Source organism: Macrosteles quadrilineatus, unplaced genomic scaffold (assembly GCF_028750875.1).
Source record: "Macrosteles quadrilineatus isolate MER2022 unplaced genomic scaffold, UCM_ALF_1.0 Scaffold_1__1_contigs__length_201487025, whole genome shotgun sequence".
Lineage (NCBI taxonomy): Eukaryota > Metazoa > Arthropoda > Insecta > Hemiptera > Cicadellidae > Macrosteles > Macrosteles quadrilineatus.
The window spans coordinates 50,695,338-50,714,206 of NW_026542594.1; the positions used below are offsets into that span (position 1 = coordinate 50,695,338).

Sequence of the window (18,869 nt, forward strand, 5' to 3'; positions counted from 1 at the left end):
CAAAACAAATGCTTCGCAATTAAATGTCACCCGGATCATGTTGGTCCATATGTTAAATCCAATGATTAAACTAAAAAAATGCTTTATAGATCTATGAGGCATAGCCCTAAGGTAGGCCTGAAAGTTACTTTCCACAATGGTTAAAAGTATATAAGGTACTACATTAACCTCACAATTTAACACTTTATTCGGGTTGACATTTTTCATTACCAAGGTGCGGTTGTCCTTTCCGTGAAACACTGAGAAATAAAGGACATTAATGCGTTACCAACAGACATACACACACAAATCCAGAACTTAATTAGGGAATTTGCTACGCTTTAAGCATAAAAAAGTACATATAACATTAGTATTTGAAATCTTTGTTGATGTCATCAAATTTTATCATAACAATTTATATTTGCTTGGACCGAAGATGACCCGTAATGCTGTCGAAATGACGGCTTACTTTATGAAATGAAGTAGGCCTACTATAGACAATTTAGATTGGTAATTTATAATAAAAATTACCAAAATAGGCCACGAACTATTGATGCATAAACAACGTAAAGCGTTTAAACAATTCATGATGGTTTACTGAGTTTTACTAAAATGCGTTAGCCTATCGTTTTCTTAGCATAAACTAACATTTTGGAATCCAGACAGAAAAAGCAAAACTTATACAGTTAAATTGAATACGCCTGTAATAAATAAGGTGCAACACCAACGATAACTAATTTGTAAATTACAATGATGTTGTAGTACGTAAAAATTATTCTTGCTGCTACCAACGGTTCTAAGGGAAATCAGTACCAAAAACCAACGTTTACAGTTAAGAACTGTAGTACATCCGACCAACTGTATGCGTTAATCAAGTCCCGAGGATATCGATGTCTTGGTTTTGGATTTTCTCGTAAAAGGTTATTAGCAGTCAAAGTTATTTACCATTAATTGCTTTATTTATAAACAACTTTTAATGTAAATTTATCTGTGTCAGTTTGAAAAAAAAACCTTATACTAACAACTGTTTTGTTATTTAACAGATTACGTATTCTCTAAACAATGATTGGTATAGGCTATCCATTAACATTAGAAGGGGATGTGATAAAAATCACACAACGTTGGGTTTTTGGACGTTTGTAATTTTATTTCTTAAGTAGCCTAGGTAGGCCGTGTATCTTAGGAAAAAGTACCGGCATCAAGGATCGTCGTCAAAAAGGTTGTTATGAATAATTGGCTAGGCGTACGTACCCAAGAGATGGACTATTTGCCTATTGGCTGTATGGTCCAGCGATTGCATCACACGGTGAGTAGGAACTATTGACTATATATATAGTCAATGGTAGGAACAGAAAGTGACACATTGGAAAATCAAGTTTAGCATCATCCGTAAACCTCTGTTACCTACTGCAGTTGTGATTTATTTACTTTACACTTTACACAACCGCCATTGAAGCGCCGTCACTGAGTGGAAATCTTGTTTCTAAGCTATTGGCGACGATCATTATTAAATTTAAGTTTCCCACCCGTATACAACACTGATTCAAGGTCTTCTTTCTTGTTATCAAAACTCAAGAACAATTTCTTACACTAAAGAATTTCTGGTTCCTGACATGGATGATACCTAGTTAATTAATTTCATTTACGGTTACACTATTACACTATATTATTGAACTTGCGATTAATTAAATACGTTATGTAAGAAAAACGTTTTTAATCTCACTTCGTTGAGATTCGCTTTCAAAGCGTTTGAAAATGGTTGCGGTATTTGTAAACAACATTTGTAAACATATCAGTGACAGCTAGAAAAAATAATCTTGATCCGAACAGCTGTTCGTTATTTCATAGATGATTATGTGATAAAAATTGGACGAAAACTTTAAAAATCGCACAAAACTGCATTTTTGAACGTCCGTAATTTTATTTACAAAGTAGTGAGACCATATTTTAATGGCTAAAGACACTCTCACCAATCCAGTAAATACATTAAAACGACTTGGATCTTGATAGGTACTCTCGTTTTCCCGGAGAATATTGCGTAAAATGCCATCTTGAGTGTTGCAGACAGACAGACAGAAATTTAGATGAGACTTGTTTCGGCTCCTTTAATGTATAAAACGTAAAAATAACCTAAAAATTTATGATTCTGAGCAATGTACAGACAAAACTCTAATTTTATTTATATAGATATGCTTACATTATGCAGCCATTCCATGGAAAAGTAAACCCTGGAAGTGAAATTCAGAATTTTTTTTATACTCACAGTGTATATATTACTATAAAGAGAAAGGTCTAAAATAACAAGTTCAATATAGTTTTTTTATAAATTTTGTGTTTTTCTGGTTTTATAAACGCTTAATGTTTCATGTTCCTGCAAGCCTCTCTAAATGTGAAATTAAGGTTAAGTTTAAAAAAAAAATAAGAAGAAGAATATCATAATCACCTGTTTGCTATAATTTGGAGGGAAAACCTTGTTAACCCTTCTTTTCAGTGACTTAGTTGTTTTGCTTGAAGTTTTTAGTTATAAAGGTGGAATTTAACTACTTTTTAAAGACTTCCTAGATGTCCCGTCCGTAACAAAAAAGGTAAGAAAGTTTTTATAAAAGAATATAACTATATCATACTTATGTTTAAACCAAGAATCCTGTGTTTAAAATGTATTTGGAATCTAACCTCAAAATATTATTTTTTTTGTAGTTGTATTTTGATTTATATTGCTTTTTGAAATTTGTCCCGTCCGTAACGCTTTTTCAGAAAGTCATTTGATAAAGCTCTCAAAGTATTTATCTTTATAATAAACTGATTTATTGCAACCAGTTCTGATAAATAGGCCTAGACCTACCTCTGACAGACAAAAACATATACATTTTTATATATTTCTTTATCAAATTATCAAATTTGTGTGAAAGATTGTTTATTAACAAATATTACTAAATTCACCTATGTTTAAACAATGAATCCTGTGTTTATTTAGAATATACTCAAAATCTAACCTCAAAATGCATAGTTTGCTTTGTATAGGCCTACTTTTTTAAAATTTGTATTGCATTTAGAAATTAGTCCCGTCCGTAACGCTTCTTTAGAACGTCATCTCTCAAAGGTTTCAAAGTATTTCTCTTTGCAATAAACTGATTTATTGCAACCAGTCTTGTTAAATAGGCCTAGACCTACCTCTAACAAACAAAAATACACAGGCTACATTTTATTATATTAAGTATGAACTTATCAAATTTATGTGTTTCTTTTAGATGGCTTCAAATGTGGAGAAAGAGGCTTTGGAGAGAGAAAAAGTCAGACTGCGTGTTCAAAAACACAGGAATAAATTTAAGCTTGATCAAGAAGCGTACACTAACTATTTGAAGAAAGATGCAGAGAGAAAGAAACAAGAAAGAGCTAAGCAGAAAAATGAGTTAATGACAGGTAGATCAACGAAGAGAGGTAAGATAGCAGTAGAATTAAAACGCTTAAAAGAAACTGAAAGAAAAAGAAAATATCGACAGAATAAGAAGGAACAGAAGTCGAATAATAAAGAAGTTAACAATGTGCTAGGATCATTTTCTTCCGTTCAAAGCTTAGGAAAGGCATTTAGCCGTGTTAAAAAAGTTTTACCTAAAAGCCCATCAAAGAAACTTGCTGTAGTAAAGAAACTGGTCTATGCTACTACACAGTTACCTGAATCACAACGTAAAGCCTTATTTAATGAAGTGAGTAAAGTAAAAATCACTGCAGTTTCTAAGGAAACAGAGGAAAAAGTCCATGCTTTTTTTTGTCGAGATGACATTAGTAGGATGGCTCCTGGTAAGAGAGACTGTAAAACAGTAAAAAATAAATATTCAGGTAACAAAGAAAAAGTTCAAAAACGCCATATGGTAATGACAGTGAAAGAAGCCTACAGTCTGTTTACAGAAGAAAACCCTGCTATTTCTCTGAAAAAGAGTAAATTTTATGAACTCAGACCTAAACATGTGCTTTTAAGTACAGAAATGCCACACAATGTTTGTGTGTGTAAGCTGCATGCAAACTTTAATTTCATTACAGAAACATTGTCTAAGACTTTAACTCATTTTCCAACAACGGGCAAGGAGTTACTGATTCAGATTTGCTGTGACATAAAAAATGAAGAATGTATGACTGAAGGTTGTGAAAAATGCCAAAATAAAACTGTAGAAAGCTTATGTTTAAATGAATGTGACCTGACAAAGGAAGTTTCATGGAAGCAGTGGGGAGAAGTAAATAAACGTCCGATGTTAACCACTGTGAATGGTACGGTTGAAGAGGCAATAACAATGCTTCAAAATATGTTGCTTAAATTCAAGACTCACTGTTTTGTGAAAAATGTCCAAAGTCAATATTTTGAAGAAAAGAAGAACCGTTTGAGCAAAGGGGAAGCTGTGCTTCAAGTCGACTTTGCGGAAAATTATACCTGCGTCGCTCAAGACGAGATACAGAGCGCTCATTGGAGCAATACTCTTGTAACAATTTTTACCTGTGTAGCTTGGGTTCCTGATGGTAAGCAGTGCTATGCTATAGTCAGCAACGATTTAACTCATAACAAATTTTCAGTGTGGTGTTTTTTAAAAAAAATTATCAGTAATCTCAAGAGTGAGCATGGAGTAGAAGAAGTAACAATTTTTTCCGATGGGTGTGCTGGCCAATTTAAAAGCCGATATACTCTATCAAACCTAACATTTATTTATGAAGACTATGGAGTTACTGGAGAATGGGCATTCTTCGCCACTTCACATGGGAAGGGCGCAGTTGATGGAGTGGGCGGAACAGTGAAGAGGTTGGTCTGGGAGAAAGTAATAACCAGACGGGTTCCAAATGTGTCCTCAGCAGAAGAATTTTTCAACTGTTGCATAAATGTTTGTTCATGTGATATAAATATCATGTTCATTGATGGCCAAGAAATCAAGGAGTCTATGGAGATGCTAGAATCCCGGTGGTCATCAGTGCAGCCCATACCAGAGATACAGTCGAAGCACTACTTTCGGGCTTCTTCATGTAATGGTCGAAGCATTGTATCTGGGAGAACTGTGAATTCAGAGTTAAGTCTATCTCAACTATGGAAGGATGATGAAGAGGAGTCTCAAAACCAGTCCAACAGCGAACTCGATGAATTAGAAGACACCTCTCCTCAATCAAGTACGGCACAGCATAAGCGGGTTAGGTACTCGGAAGTATATTCAGACTCTGAGAATGAGGATCAGTTTCTTTTGGCTAAACATGTGCCTAAGAGTGAGGTGAAGGCAAACCAATTTATTTTAATTGAACATCAGGGAAAAAAGGGAAGAAAACAGAAATATGTCGGAATCACTCAAAGCGGGGTTGACGAAGATGACAATGTCGAGGTCATATATATGAATACTGTTTGTGGGGAAAAAAGTGAACAATTATTCAAGATAGAACACTCAAAATCCTATATTGTTTCATTTGCAGAAGTATGTGGAGTATTGAAGTCACCAGAAATAACAGATACAGGAAACAGAACATTTTATAAATTTGAAAAGCCAATCGAGTTGTAATTTGAATGAACAGACTATTTAAATTTGAAATAATATTTTAATTGGCACACAGAGACATTTAGTTGAGCTCAAATACTGTAAAGTATTGTTAATTTTACTTTGATGATTAAAAATATTAATTATTGTACCTTTTTAATGTGTATTTTATCAATTATCCTAGGTGTCCTGTCCGTAACGTCCCGTCCGTAACATGTACCTTGTGTCAATTTATATATTTTCCCTTATTATAAAGATGCCAAAGTTTAAACCTACAGTATTACTTTGTAGATAAAGGTAAAAGTGTATCATTCACATATTTTATCAAATTTAATTTCAGTAGGTTTCACAGGAAATTTAACGTGAAGTTCATGTACTTTATCCTATGTCTCTTTTTCGTCCCGTCCGTAACGGGCCTTTAATAGTTCTTCACAGGTTTAAAAAAATGTATGTGGCATACAGGTTACTATCAGTATTTAGTAGACACTACCTATTAGCATACAAGCACAGTTAGAGTTAAAAATATCTATATGGTTTCTTTATATTTAATAGTTAATCCTTCAGGATGTCCCGTCCGTAACAATGGAATGGCTGTATGATTAGATATCCCTACAATACAAATAATGAAAAACTGCTTTGAAAAATACTAAGCAACAATTGTTTACTGATACACAGTACTGTAGTTATCGTAATGTTTGGTGTTATTGAGGTTAAACGTAAGTCCTGTTAACGTTTTGTAACATTGTGTAGGCCTAGTGTATGGAACAAGTTAATGAATAAGTTTGATAGAGTACATTAAAAACCTACTAAATAACAAAGAAAAATTAGTTTGACTACAGTAATAGCCAAACAGACACAGGAAGCAAACACAGGAAGTTGGATTTTTCATGTCCCGACAGGAGTCAAAACACAACTGACTTGCACTGTAAGGCAAAACTTCAAATTATTGAGGCACATTCGTGCGAACTTTGACTTATAAAGGTAAACTTCGAGTTACTGAGACTCGATGATGGGAAAATTTGAGTTACAGAGGTTGAATATTACTGATCAAAAATTTGGCTTGTTAAAGGTCAAATATTTAGAAACTTTGACTTATAAAGCTACTTTTAACATTATGATTAATGTGGATTTCAAGAGGATTTAATAATAGTCGAGATATTAAGGTTAGAGTATTTGAGGTTCAACTGTACCCCCGCCACAGCAAACCAGCAGGCCAAGCAAATTTCTATTTGCCTGATTTGATTATCAATTAAATCCAATTCAATAAAATTTAATTTAACAAGTACCTAGCTTAACTGCTACAGGAAGGGTAATAAAGTGTGTTTTTTAGAAAGTATTAATAGCTTGGTATAAAATAAATAAGTTTGCCAAGTTTGATCAAACTTTTGGGCTATTCAAAAATATGGACCCAACTTCATGACTTAGTATCTTATCTCAAACAGTATAAATCGGGCAAACATAAACTTTACACACTTCAAAAGAAGAAATTTCAAAGTTAATTTGACCATGGTTCCGTAAACGGCCGAAAAAGTTATCGCAACAATGGGCTGCCATTTTTTTACCATCAGTTCTTAATAAGATTGCTATGCAGCATATAAGATTTTCTGTGTGATAGAGTTTGCAAAAACTGAGTCTCCTATTTATTATGCGGCGGGCTTTTCACTTCGAATTCAGTATTGAACTACCGACTAGAAAAAGCATAACTCGTTGGTTTAGGCGATTTCAAGAAATTGCAGCTGTGCAATCAGTGATACAAGAGATGCTGTCTCGTTTGTGGGACAGGTTCGGCTATCACTTAGATGTTTGCCGTGCAGCACAGGGGGGACCCATTGAGCTTTGTAATCAATGTATAAATACAACTCTGAAATTTTCTCTTTCTAGCGGTGTGAAACTTAATTTTTCCGATTTATACTTTTTGAATAACAAAGTCCCGAAACTGGGTCCATATTTTTTAAGAGCCCTATATATCTATAAACAAGCAAACTACAACAGTTTACTTATTCTTTAAATGAAAATAACAAAGGAATTTTAAATTTACAATTTTTTAAATTTTCTACGTAACAAATAACTGTACAAAAACACTTCAAGATACTAAATTCTGTTTTTTTAAGCTCTACAAAATTATTGAAAAATGAGAAAACCCAATTTTTACACCACAAATCCCCCCATAAAATCCCGTTGGCATGGTCCGAGCATGTTGGTTCCCAAACTCGTTAGAATTAATGTAGGTGAATTCGAACGGATGGTGTTTTTGGCCTCTGGGGACATCAAAATGAAAAATGAAATTGGTCCGGGTTGTCAGAGCTGAAAATACCTTATTCGGGATGGTAATCTCCCGTATAGAAACACTTAGTCTAATAGGAGAAAGTATGTGTCATATTGCTGATAGGTACTGTTTATTGTAATATAATACTCAGCATGGTGTTTTCATTAGCTCAAATTGAGTATGTATTGTAGGTCTTTGTTATACCTATAGAAAGATTTATTGGAGGAAACTGATAAGGATCCAGAACTTGTTTCTTTACAGCAATCCTTGAAAAATGGCACAATATGCAAATCGCTTGAATGCAGCCTTCATGAAGAAATCATGTTTTTCCAAAAGACAGAGTTGCCATCCCAAAACCACTGTAACGGTATGTCCTTTATGAATTACACAAGACACGTGGGGCATTGTTCGTATGAAATCGCTAGTTAACCTTTGGACCTTAACTGTGTTTTGGTTACTCTAACCCTAATTTATTTTTTCAGGTTGTAACAATGGCATTTAGGATTATGAATGCTTTCACCCACATTGCTTCTCAGTAGTTTACGTGTAGGCCTAGCATTCAAATACATTTCTGGTGACTGTGGACCGTGGTTTTATATCACAGATATTATAAGTGAAGTGTAGTATGTTAAACCAACCTGAACTAACATGGTGCAAACGTATGTGAGGAAAACTGATAGTGGTTCAAAGTATTCTCATGAAGACTTGGAAAAAGCACTCCAAAATGTTGCTTCTGTCCAGTCCACATTGAGAGGTGCTGCTAGGAAATACAAGATACCAGAAGTCATTCTCCATCACCACCGTTCTGGCAGAAGAGGGAAAAGTAGTACTTTGGGGAGACGAACAGGAATCCCATCACATGAGGAAGAAAAAGTGGTGAATGGGTAAAAGTGATGGAATGTTGGGGTTGATGCCTTAGCAGAAAAGAGCTTCTAGAGGTGGTAGAGGAGTAGGCTATATAAAAAAAAAAACAAGATAACCAAACCCTTTAAAAATGGAGTACCCGGAGAGTAATGGTATCGGGGTTTCAAGAAACATCACAGATTATCAGTGAAACAACTACAAAGCCTAGAATATGCTAGGAAAAAATGTTCAGACCCATTGGGAAGTATTTTGAACTGTAGAAGAGCACATTGGACGACTTGAAAACCTAAATTCGGTAAACATTGATCAGGGGCAGATGTCTCTTAGATCATCTTTACCATGATTTAATTTAATCGATTAGGCTATTACATTTTGTTTTCATAATGAATGATGGTCAGAGGCATGTCTGGTAGACTGTCTAAAATTAGAATGATTTTATTTTATTGATTAAACTAACCACTACATTGATCACAAAACAGTAGTCCATTGGTGATCACGTTAAACATTGGTTCACACATGGTACATTGGTTCTTACAGTAAGGTGTTGATTTACAATCCAAGTACCGTACGTGCATTTATTTGTTTAGGGACATCAGCAACCTATGGTTGAATGTTATTTCTATCTTCATTAGTAGTGAGATGATCTCTCTTTTATGTAGACGATAATTAGGGGTAAGGTGAGACAGGTTGAATTTTCGTCTTCTGCACTGCATATTATCAACATTTAAATAGTTTTCTGTAAATTTGTGTTAAGACCCTTTAGTCATGTTGGGTGAGGTATGCCTATGTCTCGCATAACAAGAACTACCTAAACTAGACTCACACGTGTTTTTGATTTAGTAGAATACAACTGAAACTGTATCGTCATATTGGTGAAGCCATTCTTTAGTGTTATAGGGATAACAATTTTAATTTTGTTTTCACCAATTATCATTAGGTTCGAGGAATATGTCTCAAATCAAAATATATTTACATACGAGGTGGTCTTTGGTTGTTATCCTATTTTCAAGAGTATAGACTCAATAGAAAACTTCATTTGGTTCTGTTTTGTAAAATATTTTATTTTAATACAAATTAGTTAACAAAATGTCTAGTAGGCCTAGGTCCGAGGCACCTGTCTCACGCTTAAAAATTCAATTTTTGTTTGTACATAAAGTAATGTTTGTATATATTTAAGGAGAAGAGTTTATTTTGTCAAATGTTATTTGTATTTTTAAGGTTGTTTTATTTTATATTATTAATAAAGAGATTTTTTCTTGGTGACATGTAGGCCTGGTTTGATCATCTTACCCTGAATTTAAAACTTATGTTAGGCCTACTTGATGATTTTTAATAAGTAGGGACGAAACCTAATTTCCGAGTGTATCCGGGCAATATACATTTTTTGGTTAAGTAGTATTACAAATTTGTCAAATATATTTTGTTTTATCCTCTACAAATTAGATCATAGACTATTTACCTATCACAATGTTAAAAATCATCACCTGTAGTGTTTTGAATGATACTTGTTTTCCATCCTCCATGGCAGCAACTACTTTATGTGGCTTAGGGACGTGAATGATGTCTATCAAATTATTAGCCATTGCAATCTCATACATTGGGTTCCCAAGGACCCCATGAATCCAGTTTGCGCCCAACTCAAACTTATTTTCATCTGAAACAATTATGAACAGCCATATAATATGTTAGACATAGATAACTTGAGTTTAAATGTGTTAGTAATAGTGTAATCTATAATACCATAATCAAATAGAGTACAGGTTGTCAGTAAAGGTAAATTCCAAATATATTAGGTGAGTCGGTGGCTCAGTTGGTAGCGTCGCGGACATCGGGCCCAAGGCAGTAGTGTCGTGGGTTCGGATGCTGGTCACTGCCACAAACTTTTATCAGTACAGTTCACCTTTGTACTGTACCATTTCATTTCATTTCATTATTTGTCATGAGAGCCGAAGCCCCCTGACTACATACCCGGTACCTGTCGTGAGACTTACCCGGGCCCCATGATGTAGGCCGAAGCTTACGCATCAACCTTTTGCACATCATGGGCGGATGACTTAAGGTCATCAGGCTCACCGGCTGCCGAAGCAGACCCTTCGGAAAGAGGGTTGCCCCTCAATCCTAACCAGGGTTTCCGGCTACTTGTTTAAGCGTCACTCCACCTGGGTTCCACTAGGTCGGGACCTAGAGGGCCATGGTAGAGCGCCCCGACGCATTTAGTGCAAGTAACACTCGGGACCTATCTAATCCCTGACAGGCAAACCCGCCATCAATAGCCAGAAGGAAGGGGACCGTCAGCACGCTGACGGGGGGAACCCCAACCTCCCATTTACACCACTACAGTACCCGATCGAGGCCTTACCCAGTTGCTGGGAAACCAGAGCGATAGATCCCCAGATACCCCTGGCGGGCTCGGACCCAGCACCCGATCTACTTCGTTTGCCCGTCAGACCCAACATCACTGCCAGGCCATCAGGGTTTCCCAAAAGGAGGCAGGGTATAGAAGTGGGACCCACCCGGATGAACCTATCCACCAGAGGTGGCGACACCCTTGACTCAATTGAGGTTCCGGGAAGAACCCCCCACACTCAAGATAACCATACCGTCCGTGCTCAGAGATTTTTGTACTGTACCGGCTCACCCCTTACTTTGCTGTATACATTCCACGCACAGATCTGTAGTCTATGTGGACGGGCAAATGCAAGGTTAAAAGAGGCCGCCAACCTCTTTTTTAAAATAAAAAAAAAAATAGCTTATTGATCAAAGCTAGAAACTTCAGGGCTTTTACTGCAAACAATTTGGTGACCTCCACCAGGTTTGAAGACAAGCATAGTAACCAATCATATATCCAGTCATAATATTTAATATAGATGGTTTTTAAGGAGGGTTAAAGGGTCAAAGCTCCGCTGGTGAGCCTAGGATAACTTAGGATAGGCCAGATAAAAAGTTGTAAGTTTCAACTTAAAATTAGGTTACATACCAACTCTAATGGAGACAATTCTGCCACCTACACGTTTCCTTGCTTCCAGGACTACGAAATCCGACTCTCCATTTTTAATTAAATGATTCGCTGCTGATAATCCAGCCATTCCAGCTCCAATTATAATAATTTTGCATTTCTTGAAAGTGAGATCAGCGTCGGAAGACGCCATCCCTATTAAAATATCACATAGGCTTTATCGCCTTATAAACTCTTCAAAAGAATCTTAATACAATATACAAATAGTTTTGAAGTATAACTATAAATGTGTTATTAGTAAATTAAGAATGTTAATGTTGAGTTGATAATTAGAAAGGCGAATAAGACTTCCCAAGGAGAGATATCATAGGCGGCAGAGGAAAGGCCTATCTATCTACTAAAGCAAAAGCAAAGCAGACGCCAAATTGCCAATGTCAATGTCAATTAATTCATTGCTAATGCATAGCAGACAACCGACAGAAAAAAAAACAGCTGTGTTTTAACTGTAAAAGGGCTGAATTACGCTAGCATCAAGTAGCAGTATAGTCTTTATTGTTCACAAAAAACGAAAAAAGTGGATGAATAGCACGATGCCTTTAACTACAGGCCGCGGCCTTGAGTTAAAGGCGGCCGTGATGGATAGTCATAAATAAAAAATACCCCCGCCGCAGCAAACCTGCCGACTAAGCGAATTTCCATTTGTCTGAATTGATTTTCGTTAAATATACTTAAATAACATAAGGTTTAACGAGTACCTAGGTTTGCTGCTACAAGGAAACTAATAAAGTGTGTTTTTTAGTCAAATATTAATAGCTTAGTGTAAAATAAATTAATTTGCCAAGTTTGATCATAATATATCCATAAACAAGCAAACTACAACATTTTACAATATTCTCCATAAGCATAACATGGGAATTTTGAATTTACATTTTTTTTAATTTTCTCCGTTACCAATAACCGAACAAAAATACTTTTACATACTAAATTATTTGTTTTTTTAAGCTCTTTAAAAAGGTCTAAAGAGAAATTGGGAAATTTTGTGTTTTGAGGGTCAAAAGTGAGAAAAACCAATTTTTACCCCATAAAACCCCCCGTAAAACCATGTTCCCATGGTCCGATCATGCTGGCTCACGACCTCATTCAAGTTTATCGCGCTTTACACCTTTAAACCAAATTTTATCAAAATCGGACAAAAATTACTCAAGTTATCGCGTTCACGGACACATATATATATAAATCTATATATATAAATTTGAACGAATGGTGTTTTTGGCCTCTGGGGACATCAAAATTAAAAAGTAAATCGGTCCCGGACCTAGGTCTTACCATGCCACCTACGGTAATAGCTACTTCCCTATAGGGAAATTCGCTAAAAAAACCGCCGCAGCAAACCTGCCGACTAAGCGAATTTCCATTCATCTGAATTGATTTTAAATTAAATCTATTTAAATAACATTAGGTTTAACGAGTACCTAATTTGCTGCTAAAAGGAAACCTATAAAGTGTGGTCTTTAGTAAAATATCAATAGCTTAGTATAAAATAAATAAATCTGCCAAGTTTGATCAAAATATATCCATAGACAAGCAAACTACAATATTCTCCATAAGAACGTCTCTGACGTGGGAGTCTAAGATATATATATATATTTAATTTTCTCCGTTACCAATAACCGTACAAAAACACTTCATATACCAATATTGTTCTTAACTCTTTAAAAAGGTCTAGAGAGATATTAAGAAATTTTGTGTTTTAAGGGTTTAAGATAAGAAAAACCCAATTGTATCCCACCTTACACCATTAAACCAAATTTAATCAAAACTAGGTGAAACCCGTCGAAATCGACGGTTACTTTTATGTTGAAATAACGTTACTGTAGCAACTGTTTTCTAAGAGAGTTGTGTATCTACTTAAGAGTTTGAGTAACAATATACCTTCTTGTTATTTGCGTCATGCATATTTTGCATTTTTTCATTCAGTCCTGAGCTATGGAAATATGTTGTGGGGAGGAAGTTCTCACATACATGAAATCTTACTTATTCAAAAAAAGGCTGTGAGGATTATTACCAAATCGGATAGGCTAGCTCATTGCAAACCGCTATTTATATGCACAGGTATTTTAACTGTTATTAATGTTTATATATTTTATTGTCTTGTTAATATAAAGAAAAATGAAAATAGTTGTAAGCTACGTGAAGATGTACATAGTTATAATACCAGAAACAAAAGTCTGGTTGATTTACCACAGTGTAGACTACAATCAACTGTCAAAAGTCATTTTGTGTCAGAAATTAGTTTTTTTAACAACCTGAATTGTGAATCAAGATCACTTCCTTTTAAGGTTTTCAAAAAGAAATTGTCTGTCTGGCTTTCTGCAAACCCCTTTTACTGTACCAAAGAATTTTTTAAACATGGAAATATAGTTTTATAAGTCATCAATTTTGCAGATTGATAAACTTTTTTATCTTTGTTGATTATTATTAGAATTCCACTTAGAATATTTTTATTGTCATCTTTTAGTTGTTAAAAACTCTATCTTAGAATCAATAATTTACACTGTGTAGCCATGTCGAATATTGGTCGTTTTCATGTTTACAATTAATAAATGCAGCCAATCTCAATCTGTGATATAATTTATAGCTACTATGATAATTTTGTGTATTAGTTTAAGGATTTTTTTTGACGAAATCAATTACAATATTGTATTGTTTAAAGATGGAATAAATGACTTTTCATTGACTATTCATTGACTATTCATTGACTATTCATTCATACTATAGAAAAAGCGAAGCTTACTGGATAGCTCTCGTTTTCCAGTAGGTAAGACTTTTGTTGCAACGTGTCAATTTACTTGGAGTTTGAGGCATAGGGTTATTATTCATGATTGGAATACGATAAACATCTTCTTTGTCGTGGGAATTTGTTAGCTCAAAAGCAATAACCGGAATGTCACAATACAAATCGAAATGCATGTCTATAAAGAACGAAATTATCTACATGGATGGTTTCTAAGACATCAAATGAACTTACCAACGTAATACAAGTTCCGTTATATTAGAATATTTCAGGTTAGGTTGGGTTCAATTCGGTTAGCTGTTATTGGTAGTGTAACACTTATGTAGGTTAAAATACCCACATAACCTACTGAAATGAACATAAAGTTAACAAAATAATAGCCTTTTGGTCATCCCGTTAACGTGTTTGACAACCTTAAAACAAATTTCTGTGTCAAAATGGCGTTTGCCCCAATAGTGCCGGAGGAAAAGAGTGCCTAGGACCGCCTAATTTAGCTGAGGAGGCCAAACGTTTGTCAAAATCGCATGGTTAGCTTAGGTTCGTAATTACCTTAAATGTTATTGCCTTTCTCGTTGGGAGTATTCATCACCAAGCCTTGTTTATTGGTCTCTTATTGGTTTATTATTATACTCTTTGTTATTGGTCTAGATAGAGAAATAAGCCCTAACGGGGTACCGTAAATTAAATATAAACTGTATAACTGCACAACACCTTTAGTAACTTACACAATAAAAAATATCGTAATCATGCAAATTATTATGTTTCCAACTATGTAAATAGATTATTTTGACAGATTCAGTAAATTCTTATAAAATCTATCATCTGTTTCATTAAAAAGTAGTGTAAAATTATACATATGGTCGTAATGTAAGCAAGTCAGGGGAGGGAACTTTAAAGACCACTGGGGCAGGGGCAGAGCCCCAACGAAATTTACCTTGTTTTTCTTTTGATGGCTCATCTTAAGACCAAGACCTTTCTTTACACACCCTTACCAAGTTTCTACGCCCGTTCTCTCAAATTAGCTATGACAAAAACCCAGTTTTTCACTCCATAAGAATTGCATGGGATGGGAATTTAAAGGCCACTGGGGCAGAGCCCCAAAGGTATTTACTCCGTTTCTCCTTTGATAGCTCATCTACAGACCAAGGCCTTTCTTTAGATACCTCTACCGAGTTTCTACGCCCAGCCGTTCTCTCAAATTAGCTATGACAAAAAAACGGGTTCAAATTAATATATAGATTGGGCAAAAATTATTCGAGTTATCGCGTTCACAGACGCATATACAGGGTTATGCAAAAGTCTGGAACCCCCCCAGTTAACTTTTTAACGCGTTGCAGTAGGAAAACCAAACTCGGCACGTATTTTTCAACATAAGAAATTGCACTTTTTCATCAAAGTTACAACTTTGTCCCAGCCCCCAAAATAAGGTATTTTGGAAGCAGCCACGAATTTTCAAATGTAAACACCTATCAAAATGAGTGGTCACATGATAGGTGTTTACATTTGAAAATTTTGGGGCTGCCCCCAAAATACACCATTTTGGTGGCCGGGTACAGGTTCTAACTTTAATGAAAAAGTGCATTTAATGTTGTAAACACGTACCGAGTTTGGTTTACATACTGCCACACGTCATAAAGTTAACTTGGGGTGTCCAGACTTTATCTTGCTTGCTCATCTTAAATGAAAATGGCTGCCATTTTGATTAGGGGTGCGATATTGACCTCTGGTTTGCACCATTGAATTGCTCTTGATAAACCCTTTAAAATGAGGGGTCACATGATAGGTGTTTACTTTTGAAAATTTAGGGCTGCCCCCAAAATACCTTATTTTGGGGGCTGGGGAAAAGTTGTAACATTGATGAAAAAGTGCAATTTATTATGTTGAAAAATATTTGCCAAGTTTGGTTTTTGTACTGCAAAGCGTTAAAAAGTTAACTGGGGGGTTCCAGACTTTTGCCTAACCCTCTATGACTCTATATAGCCTATTATGGAAATCTTAGTCAGTGATTATGGCTACATTATTAAAAACCAAGCACCATTTTAAAACTAATTTTATTAAACCTCAAAATTTATTTCAGTCAATAAAGTGAGTTTATAAAGTACTTACGTTTTAATAATGTAATTATATATTGTATATAAACACACGCATTTACAAAAACAATGACGAATGGTATTTTTAGCCTCTGCGGGGACATCAAAATGAAAAGTAAATCGGTCCCGGGCCTAGGTCTTACTGTGCCACCTACAGTAATAGTGTAGCTGATTCCCTATAGGGAAATTCGCTAAAACGTTTGTAGATCCTAGGCTAGAAGGATAAAACATGAAGGAGAGGGCACGCGAATAGGGATGTACATGTTGCGGTGAAGCCAGCTTTAGCAGAACTAGCACTTAGCACTAGAGGGGCACGCAGAGCCGTAGAGGGGCGAAAAGCCGCAGCTATAACATGGGAGAGATGGGGAAAAACGCGACACACGCTGTTTCGAATTAACATTGCCGCTAAACTCAAACGCCTGTCTTATGCATCTATGACATTCTTAAAGTAAATCAATCTAGTGTTCCCGTTGCTCGATTTCGAGCAATTGCAAAGTATTAAGTCAAGTCATTATTTTGAAACGAATAACAATCATAGTGATTATCCAACAGTCCTAAATTGAATGTGAAATCTTCAGGAGGCTGTTGGAGACCACACGTAAACCCAACACGAAACGGTGCTTGCTGTATTCGGCTATCAACGACAATAGTATTATTTGTATTTCGTTCGCGTCTACCAGTTAAAGTTCGTCGGCCTCCTCCTATTGGCCGTCCTGGTCGACGTCTTATAGTCTCCATTATGTCGAACGTTTTTTGGTTATGTGTTGATTTTGTGCAAATAAAAACTTATTTAAAACAGTGAAACATCAATATTTCAACTAATCTATATTTTTAATACGCTAGGCATATTTTTGTCATAATTTTTTGGAGCGGTGGTGCTACCGATCACCATGTCCAAGGTGTCGTTAGAAAGGTCTTAATAGCACATGTCTGCAATTTGAGTATAATAAGCTGCTGCAAACATTAGTGTAAATTTCAAAGTATTCATCTGTTCAAATGTAAACAAACATTTTCTCCCTAAGAATAACATGGGCCGGAACTTTGAAGGCAACTGGGGCAGAGCCCTGATGGGATTCCAAAGTGTTTTTGTTTGATGGCAAAACTACATGCTAAGATCTTTCTAACGACACCTTGGACATGGTGATTGGTAGCACCACCGCTCCAAAACAATTATGACAAAAATATGCCTAGCGTATTAAAAACATAGATTCCTATAGAATGGTGTATATAATTTATATAAATACTATTATTTATTATTTCGTTGAAGATCAAAGTTAAGTGAGGGGGCTAAGGGGATGTGGTAGTTCCTCGGACAGCCAAAGCTGCTTAGATAGAACTGAGGATCCACTCCCAGGACATCAGAAATGGTGCTCAAGACCGTCCGAGAAGGCCAGTACAAAATTGAGTGCAGGCCTGTGTAGTCTAATGACTGCATCGTACTCGTCGTGGCCCATGTCACGCTGATCTCGGCGGATCTAGACTGGAGTCCCGAATAACTCCCTGATGTGGGGCAAAAGCACCACCAGTACTGGGTGTTCGTACCTGGTCTGGGACGAAGCTTGCTTATCTTAGAACAAGACGCACACCCAGACGTTCAGTTATAGCAGGAGCTAAGTCTGAGCACTGCGGGCCCTGGCTAAGGTGGGATGCGGCCCGTGCTGAGTCTTGAGGCACTGGGGGCTGTACAGCTTGTGACACCTAAGCTGGAACTTGGCCTATCGCTACTAGTACCTATCTCAAAAACATTATGTCCCGTCATGCGGGTTGCATCAGCTGTCCTCGCGACCCTTCCGAAGGCGCTTAAGTACATAACACAAGGGGAGTCAACCCCGCGAGGCAGCGGACATGTTTGCAGTCCGGTCTTTTCCCTACCTAAACCCTCCTCCCGCCAACACTGCCCGCGCTATGCCAAGTGCCAGCTTAGGTGTCACGAGCTGTAATACTCAGTGTCTGTAATGGAGCCTTCTGGGAACCAGGGGGAACCCAGTCGTATGAACCCCTTACCTCTTTAGTTGGGTCACCCTGGAGAGGTGGATCTTTAGATACTATGTACTCGAGGGAACAAAATGGAAGTCCAGGAAATAAACCAAAAAAAACTGACCAAACCATTGTTGGTGAGCAAGGAGAGTGTGACTGGCAGGTCGAAAACACTCCTATTCCTAGTCTGAACGTGGAAAATCTGGCTCCGATGGAGGAGGATGGTCTACTAAAATCTGACGATGAAGACAAGCTCGCAGAGACCGGAAAGGAATGGAAAAACAATTTTCCAGGGGAGAGTTGCGAAGACGGAAGATAGCGGATGCTTTAGCCAAAGGCGAAAAGGTGCTATCCAGAAGTGAGAGGAGGCTGGCAAAGGCTGCGAAGCACCCGAACCCTGCTCCCTGCAAAGCCATTTCCCCGGGAGCAAGGATGCGTGACA

General features: G+C 36.5%; 1 protein-coding gene across 3 annotated transcripts in view; it reads right to left on the reverse strand.

Annotated features, from left to right (window-relative positions):
* LOC128983011 (peroxisomal N(1)-acetyl-spermine/spermidine oxidase-like) overlaps positions 1-11,969 on the reverse strand; it is an 86,640-nt gene extending 74,671 nt beyond the window's left edge. For 2 of the 3 annotated variants that reach the window (XM_054402129.1, XM_054402128.1), the window contains exons 1-2: positions 11,588-11,969; positions 10,095-10,264 (exon numbers count right to left, since the gene is read on the reverse strand). In XM_054402129.1, the coding sequence (XP_054258104.1) occupies positions 10,095-10,264; positions 11,588-11,759 (342 nt within the window). In that variant the 5' untranslated portion in view covers positions 11,760-11,969. Of the gene's footprint in view, positions 1-10,094; positions 10,265-11,587 lie in introns of those variants that run through there. The other variant, XM_054402130.1, reaches the window with a different exon arrangement.
* Positions 11,970-18,869: the final 6,900 nt, after the last annotated feature.